General features: G+C 42.1%; 1 protein-coding gene and 1 long non-coding RNA gene across 3 annotated transcripts; one reads left to right on the plus strand and one right to left on the minus strand.

The window, feature by feature from the left end:
* Positions 1–1747: 1747 nt before the first annotated feature.
* LOC123078870 (protein PLASTID TRANSCRIPTIONALLY ACTIVE 7) lies at positions 1748–7167 on the plus strand. Of its 2 annotated transcripts, none has more exons than XM_044501509.1 (4): positions 1748–1970; positions 2070–2159; positions 3121–3473; positions 6776–7167. In XM_044501509.1, exons 1-3 carry the CDS (start codon positions 1839–1841, stop codon positions 3451–3453), a joined length of 555 nt encoding a protein of 184 aa, XP_044357444.1. In that variant the 5' UTR covers positions 1748–1838; the 3' UTR covers positions 3454–3473; positions 6776–7167. The 2 variants fall into 2 exon arrangements, with proteins under 2 accessions (XP_044357444.1, XP_044357445.1); XM_044501510.1 differs by having other exon boundaries at positions 1760–1970; positions 2079–2159.
* On the minus strand, positions 3655–4603 carry LOC123078871 (uncharacterized). Its single transcript, XR_006437752.1, has 3 exons — positions 4494–4603; positions 4361–4413; positions 3655–4068 (listed from the first exon to the last, which is right to left on the minus strand). It is a non-coding gene; the product is annotated as an uncharacterized lncRNA (long non-coding RNA).
* Positions 7168–8324: the final 1157 nt, after the last annotated feature.

The following is an 8324-nucleotide window of genomic DNA, read 5'->3' on the forward strand; positions in this document are numbered from 1 at the left end:
TTGGTCCATACATTTTTTTAAAACTAGTGATATTTTTTAGATGTCACAAAATATTTTATTTTAATTTGTTCAGATTTCGAAATTTGTTCCTGTTTTTTTTCATGTCTGGTGGGCCGGCCCAGTCGAGTCCTTAGCCAATAATCCGAAACATTTTCTGAAAACATTATTTACAAAATTCCAAAAACATTATTTATAAAATGTGATACAATTTTTGAAATCCGAAACATTTTCATAGCATGTGAAAAACTGTTGAAATTCTGAACATTTTTTGAGAACTCTTTTTTGGAATCACAAACAGTTTTTAAAAACACAAATAGAATTTTGAAATTCCAGAAAAATAGAAAAACACAAAATGAATTGTATTTGTGCGAAAATTAGAAACAGGAATATTTTTTAACTTCTGAGAAGTTCATGATTTCTTGTTGTGTTATAGTGGGCCGGCCCAGATTCTTGTCTCTTAGTGTAAAGGTTATCCCGGACGGGATTATCTTATTTCTAGTGTGGCAAACAGGTCTAGGGTCCAAAATAGACCGGGATTACAAGTTCAGAGTGCCAATTTCCGGGATTCAAAGTTCAGGGTTTGATTTAGCTTTCACCTACAATTTTAAGGTTTATTTTGGACTTACGGCAATGTTATCACCCTCGAACTTCGTCAGAACTCCTATTATGCACCTGTTGCGGCGGAATGTCGCTAGATTATGCGTTGGGCCGAGTCCAATTGTGTTCTCTTGCCTCTTTTTTTGTCTTATTGTTTGTCTATAAAAAATAGTCGTCGTTAATGACCAAAAAAAATCAGCTAGTAGTTTTTTTGATAGATTTGAAAAGGTTCATGAATGCAAATTTTAGAAATATTCACAATTTTGAGTTTGCGTTTCTCTCTGAATTTTAAAAAATGTGTATAAATTTTAAAACTTCATGAATTTCTAAACAATATGTTCACATTTTAATAAATGATCTTGAAATTCAAATAATTCATAAAATTGTAAAACAAGTTGTGAATATTTTTTAGAAATAATTTTTGTAGAAAGTTTTCAATCAAAAATTCAAGATATTTATAAAAAAATCATTTTGTTGGAAAAACCTGTGTTAAAATAAATTAAAATTTAAAAGGCAAAAGGAAAGAAACTCACGAATTAAATGTTTTTAATTGTAAAATATTGGTGTATCCCAAAAAGGTTCACAAATTTTAAAAAAGAGTTTCCTTTGAAAATTGGTTTATTTTTATTTTTTTGTCAAAGTACCTAACAACAATGCATGCACCACACTTTATTTATATGATAGTTGCAACTAACCTCAGATTACAAAATAAAAAATGGCGACATATTTTACACACGTTTAGGCTCTTGTTTTGCAAGTAACAAGCCTACTCCTATTTTGTTTGAAATTATATCACCAAAGAGTTACAATGATCAAGTAATGGGGCAACTGCCGAGTTTGGGGCGAATTCGAATAGTTGGGGTGGACAATAATTTTTTTCAAAAAAAAATCATGAACTTTGAAATTTTTTCATCTTGTACGAGGAATTTTTTAAAATTAAATAAAAATGCTTCAATGACTGAACACGTTTTAGAAAATGTATGAAACTTTCAAAAAAAAGTGTGTGATATGAGCCCAGTTTCTGACGCTCTGTGCGTTTCCCCAGCGTTTTAACGCTTGGAGCGTTGGGGGCTCTCCTCCAATGGTCTGTCGCTGGGCCCTTAGGGTTTATTTGGGCTATCCTGGAAGCCCATATATTGGTGCCATCCCTCAAAAAAAGAAAAGCAGCGCTTGCTCGTGCCCAAACGGCTCGATAACTGGATGAGGTAAGAAACAGCCTCGCGAACATCCCGGTCCAAAAAATGGCCATGGCAATGGCCGCTTCCTTCGCCGCCCGCCACCACCACGGGCACCTCGCCGCCGGCCTCCCCTCCACCCCTCAATCGGGCGGAAGGACTAGCCGCAGCGCTGCCACCATCTCCATGAAGGCTCAGGTGGAAGCCCGACCCAGGCAACCTACTTCCCTTCCCCTTTTCTTCTCCTCCTCGCCCAACTGACGCAATCCTTATCATGCTGTTTCCATTATCTCGTAGAAAAAGCAGAGCAGTGAGCCTGGAAGTGGGAAGGGGGGCGGGGACGGGCGAGTAAGCGGTGGGCGGCGAGTGTGGCGTCGCCGGAAACTGGTATGCGCAACAGCCGAACAAGGCGGTCTCCTCATCTCTGCGTGGTTGTTTCTGTTGGAACTAGGACGGTGAATAATCGAAGGACGAGCTTGCTGCCGGATAAAATACGATTGGGCCTAGAACTTTTGCGTCGTAGGTTGGGCATAGTGGTGTTCAGGAGGCCCGAGAACCATCATTCGGCGTCCATTACCATGTGGTATTTGATAAAATCTAAACCACAGGATAAATGATTGGCTTGTGTTCGTCGAAGTTCAGTACAGGGGTACATATTTATAGCTCTGCTTTTAGCAGTCACTGAGCCAGACGCTCACTGAATCGCGCATCGTGGGCTAGTTACAGGCTAAGACAAGTCACAGAATAACTGAACGTGTGACAAGCTAATGTAACAGCACAACACTGAATCAAGGTGTACACTTAACAGGTTTAATCGCTTGCACACATTTACGATTTGGAGAGTTGTGTGATTGCTTATTCCGTTATGATAAGTTACGCGATGTATTATCGGTTTTGTGCAGGCCCTTTGGTCATGCTGGCTCATGACCTTGCATTGAATTGCAGGTTGTTTCAAACTGTCAAATAAGAAGTCAGCGGCTGTTATACTGCAGACTTCTTTCCCAACCAATTTACGCCGCTGACTTACACTATGCTTCTTCTAGACAGTTCGTTCATTGTTATAGGAAGTAGGAACGAGCTGCCTTCTTTTCCTTTTAGGTAAACTGTGTCACATGTTCAGCACTGCTTGGCCATTTCCGAGCAGTTATGCAGGTATGCAAGCAGCTGTATATCACACATTTGTTGTTTACATAGACAATAAAATTTCCATGGGATAAAATCAGATGAAATGGAATAGTGAGCATTGTTGACATGCTTTAGAAATTTCACATTCTTTTTCCTTATTTCCATGTTATTTGCTAGCGTCATAGTGGTATCATGCTTAAAAATCCCCTTTCGTTTTTGGCAGACCAAAGAGGATGACATGTTGCGTTACAAGTTGGATCGTATCCCTTTCTTAGAAGAGAAAGTGAGAAAAGTAAGGGGAAATGGGAAGCTTGTGTGCTTGGATATCAACCAGCTCATGTTATCTCAAGAGAACAGATTCGCATTCACAATGGAGGTGGCAGAAGAAGCTAACGCCTATCTTGAGAAGCACAGGCATGAGTATGGATTGAAAAAACCTATACTGCATGTGCTCAGTGACCGTATGAATGAAGCTGGATTTTCTCGGCCAGAGGGTTACCTTTATCCTTATCCTATCAAGCCTGGGCCTTATTTCATAAAAGAAGAAGGGAATTGAATAGAATCACATGCTCTATAGTAAGTACATCTCACAACTCACTCTCCAATTACTCTTTACTGCCTTCTCTATGCTTGAATTATTATCCTCGGTTGTATATGTGATGAGTGCGATGAGTGTGCTTGTACACAAGGATGCCCTAGTGTGGGAGATTCTGGTTCTAGTCAGAATTGAGAACAAAACAGAAGAGAACAGAACAGCTTGAGCTCACAAGAAATTATTATAACTGCACCAAATGGCATCATAGATAACCCTCTGCATCATGTATGCATTTGCAGCACTTAGTGCCCTTTAAAATGAACAAGTCTCGACTTCACGCGGCTAGACTATTTAGGGGATAAGAGTAATATCTATCCCGCTCTCTGATCTATTTGGATATATAAACCATACTGCAGGGAATTTGAAAATCATATAGGCTTGCTACCGCGATTGACTGGTCCCTCATATGACCCACTTTCATGTAGTAATACCTCCACATGGTCATATGCAGGGATATGTACGAAGGGTCTTAGCTCTCTAGCCATTCCTCCCGGGCCTTCTGCGTGGATCATGCCTAGAGTTTGCACCTCCATAGTCATAGTCCTGAATCTCTGTGAGAATCTTCCTGCTGTGCGCCTGCATTTAGAACACAAAGAACACGAATACATGGAATTAAGCATAGAATGAAAATAGAAGTGCTATTCTGTTTGTCTGGCATTTGTCGATTTGAAGCATAAACTGTAGATTCGTTTCTTCTAGTGAAGCATAAGTTATCTAGAAAAAGTGACCAATTGTTAGAGGAAAACATAAAGAGCTAGAAAGTATTAGCTAGCACTCACATATATGTATATGGAATGGAAATAACGAAATACAATAAGCATTGCCTTAGATGGCTATGTCAAAAACTTTGAGAACAACATAGGCAGACCTTTATGAACTTCGGAGGAACAGCATTATCAATTTCTACCACTATGGTTTGGCCTGCATGAAAAAACAACTTGTTGTATTTATATTTATGATGGGGTAAAATACTGGGGAAGAACAAATAGCAAACACCATACTTGCAGATGCATTGAAGAGAGCAATTAGAAGGATGATGGCGAGTATGAAAGTGGGCTTAGGCATGTTGTTCTCCGCTAGCTGCTAAAGGAGTTTTATTCCCTGGAGGATTGTTGGCGAGAAACTATTGTCTCTGCCCCTTTTATAGATGGATGATGGGTCAAGCTGTAGGAAAGAGAAAAAAGGTTTTAACTTTGGATATGGTCTACCAGTAATGATTGTTCAACAGTATTATGCTGAAACTTGATATCCCACAACACAAGGTCAACTGCATTTGGCTCAAGCTACTTTAAAACCTAAGCTGTGGGTTCTTCTTTTAAAATATATTTGTGTTAACTGCACCATATCCGTAATGAAATGTCACATATAGCTTCGAATGGTAGATAGCACTAACTAGACTTCAAATTGTTCGTAGTCTTCCTCTTGGTCAGCTATGCATGGAATGATGGCTTTACTCTGCAAAAAGATTGTCATAATTAGATTATGTCCTAGCCATTTCATGAGCTGAGTATTCCACAAAATGCCAATGGCATAGTGATGACAAGGTTCTATCTCTGTATGTTATAATGGTGCCTGTTTGGTGAAATATAAAACCTTTAATGTTGAAGGAGTGAAAATCATTTAGCTAAAAATTGATACAGTGCACCACCCACTATCAACTGGGAACTGCTGAGCGAATGGGGAAGGCAACAGTAAGTGGGGTGAGTGCATACTGACAGCTGTCACAGTGTGCTAGAGGAGAGTGGAGTGAGAAAAATACAATGGAAATGCAGGGAACTGCAAGTGCAAGCGCAACAGTGCTCCCACTAACGGATCCATCGGTCAAAAGGAAAAAAAGAACTTGCCCACTGTCTTGTGGGGATCACATTTGAGACCTTCACTAGCTGGCAATGTTCATAAGATTGGCGTATGCGCATACATTTTTTGTTGATTTGCCTTGCTATGCATCGACCATGTCCTTCTGCTACATATGCCCATTTACCCGCTCCTTTTATGGTTGGTTCTGTGACCTAACCACTCACATATCCACTGTACGACTAGCTTTGCAAATTGACAGGATCACGGCCAACATGCAGGTGTGTTGTTGGCCGCTCATTATGTCATCCTAGGCAGCGAGCACCTCTGTGAAGTTGACCATGTGTTTGTTGGTTTGCATTGTTGTGACCTGTGAGGGCCAAATGCATGCAACATGAGAGCAATTGCAGAGTCACTGCTTTTTTATCCTACCATAGACCAGCCACTACTTCGTTACTGTCCCAAGTGCAGTAGGATTTTAGAAATTGACAACCCCACTGCTTTGCTACTATCATGTATGACAGCACATACTAAAGTCTTTCTTGAAACAACATAACTACACATGTAAAGAAGCTACGGCATGACCTGCCTGAAATGTCGACATCCCACCAGAGTGCACGTGTGGCCGTGCAAGGGTCACATTGTGATTGCACGGACACGGAGATGATTTAGTAGTCAGCACAAGGTCCGATTTGAACTAGAAGCCTTAGCCAAAATTCTTGTACCTTAGCACAGCCTTTTAGTCAGGAAACAAGAAACTCTGAAACATAGGAGGGAATACGGTGCTAGAGCAAATTTATTCACGTTATTTTTAACTCCAGGAAAAAGCATGGCGATATTTCATATGCTTACTGTTGCACAATCGTTTCATAAACATGAGGCAGCGAAATCTATTCTAAAATATGCCGAAGGTCCTAAATAGTGAGGAGCATTATCAGTGATTCGTTGGCACTTCCAGAAGCATCCTTTCTACATGATATTTTGGAGCTATGAAAGCAGCTTTATTTTTCTTGTCACTTTTGTTTCATAACATTTATTTTATAGAGATGTATTTCTGATCAACGAAGCAACCTTTTCCTGATTAGTTGTTCATTGGTTTGTCTTGTGTAATCTCTGTTAATCAAGAATCACAGGTTATATATGCAAGGATTGGTTTCAAAGCAAAGATTTATCCGTGGTTGTTATATAACACCTTTTGATGCAAACATTTTTATTCTATCATCCATTTCGGATACAACCTTGTAGTTTAGCGCAGGCTGCAAAAAGTCGGTCCATGGCTTCTACTGGTCGGTGCTACTTTCTCTGTGTCCGTAATTCTGATAGCGAAATACCAGGCGTTCCGTATGGCCCACTTAATGCTTTCTTTGTGTTTTTCTTATTTGAGGCAATCTTTTCGTTATCAAGAAATCACTGGGTGAAGTTTAGCAAGCAACATCATTAAGGCACAATGCATGCTTAAGTTCTAACCTTTCATCATTACATTTTGCAGGACCAAGGAACACAAGTTTGGGGGGTTCCTAACAGAATGGAGCGGTCTGGGCTGCAGGGCTCCTAGTTTTTCTTGTATACACTACGCAGTTGAGGAGGAATTTGAAAGCTCAGGAACAACTTACAAAATCAAAATGCTCAGATAAATCAAAATCAAGATACGTTTTGTCCCGGGAGCTCTGAAGATTTGCACCCAGACCTCCATGTTAGTATATAACGTGAAGCGAAGGTAGCCTGTTGTTTCTTGACGTCGTCTGTGTTGCTTTAGTGCTGTCACGGGATCGGAATGCTGAGGTTTGCTGAACAAGATCTCCTGGCCCATTTTATTGTTGTCTTGAAATATTGTACAGATATTGGGATATTTACGATAAATTTACATCGTCTTTCGATTAACATGGGCGTCAGCCTCGGGCTCCATTTCATTGAAACCGAACGAGACACAACCAAAGAGAAAAGCCCCCAGCCACCGGACAGAGATGCAATTTTCAGGAGTAAACAACGTAGCATGGGATTCTTCGGAAGGAATCTAGTACGCTTTTCCGGCATGTAAGAGGAATAGATACAAGAATGGTGGAATTGTTGATGTATTGCTTGAGCCTCGTAGGTGTATGTATAGGAGTACAAGACAAGCTAGAACAAATCCTAGTCTATCTTATGTTTCCTAAACAATCACAATACTCAACTTCTCCTGCAGTTACAACGGTAGCGACATAGACAGTGAGATTGGAGAAGAATCCAAAGGTTGTAAGCCGGTCGATGCATCGCGGATGTTGTGGCTGGAGTGGAAGCCAACACGGTTGCTCAAGCAAGGTGGTGGCCTTTTGTGTCGATGTCGATATGGCCGAGAGCGTAGGGTGGTGTAGCCGTGGACGAAGACGTGGGCGTTCGGTATTAACTGAAAATTCGGTTTCTACCGTTAAGTTATTTGTTAGTTTCAGTTTTCAAAAGTCTAAACAAAAATGGAAATAGGCGAGGAAGAATCCGGCAACGTGACGAAGACCGTGCGCAGATGGTGGCGTTCCCGCACCTAGGGAGGCGGCACGGTGCATCCCACGTAGAAGTCGACGCATGGGGAAGGCGGAGTGGACTGCGTGCCGCGGCTCTATGGCCCGAAGGGGCGACGCAATGACGGTGCGCGTGTCGGGGCAACAGCGGGGGAAGACCTTGGTGCGGCGGCGCGGACCGCATGCTGCGGCGCTATGGCCCAAAGGGGCGATGCAGCGGAGCGCGCTGGTCGGTGTAGTTGCGAGGAGAACCGCGGGGTGGCGGCACGGGCCGACGGGGCGACAACCTATTGCTCGATCAGTGGAGGGGACGCTATACTCGGGGACGATCTTCACGGGACCCGCGGAGGCGCACCAGCGAATGATCAGGTCATTCGTACGGCGTGGACGGTGTGGATCGCGGGCAGGCGGGTGATCAATCTGATCGCTCGCGAGGTCGGGAACGCTGCTCGCTGTGAGGATGAAGTCGCAGACAGTGAAGGCGGGGTTGTCGAGGAGTCCGAGTAGACCAAGGCGACGACGACCGACGGGGAACAACGTGCGGAC

Source organism: Triticum aestivum, chromosome 3D (genome assembly GCF_018294505.1).
Source record: "Triticum aestivum cultivar Chinese Spring chromosome 3D, IWGSC CS RefSeq v2.1, whole genome shotgun sequence".
In the NCBI taxonomy this organism is placed as follows: domain Eukaryota; kingdom Viridiplantae; phylum Streptophyta; class Magnoliopsida; order Poales; family Poaceae; genus Triticum; species Triticum aestivum.

What these genes read in the sequence shown, in the direction of transcription:
- LOC123078870 (XM_044501509.1), top strand. Translation starts at nt 1,839, where the DNA reads ATGGCCATGGCAATGGCCGCTTCCTTCGCCGCCCGCCACCACCACGGG. An exon ending in CCATCTCCATGAAGGCTCAG is followed by an intron (nt 1,971 to 2,069) that starts GTGGAAGCCCGA and finishes ATTATCTCGTAG; the next exon opens with AAAAAGCAGAGCAGTGAGCC. An exon ending in TGTGGCGTCGCCGGAAACTG is followed by an intron (nt 2,160 to 3,120) that starts GTATGCGCAACA and finishes CGTTTTTGGCAG; the next exon opens with ACCAAAGAGGATGACATGTT.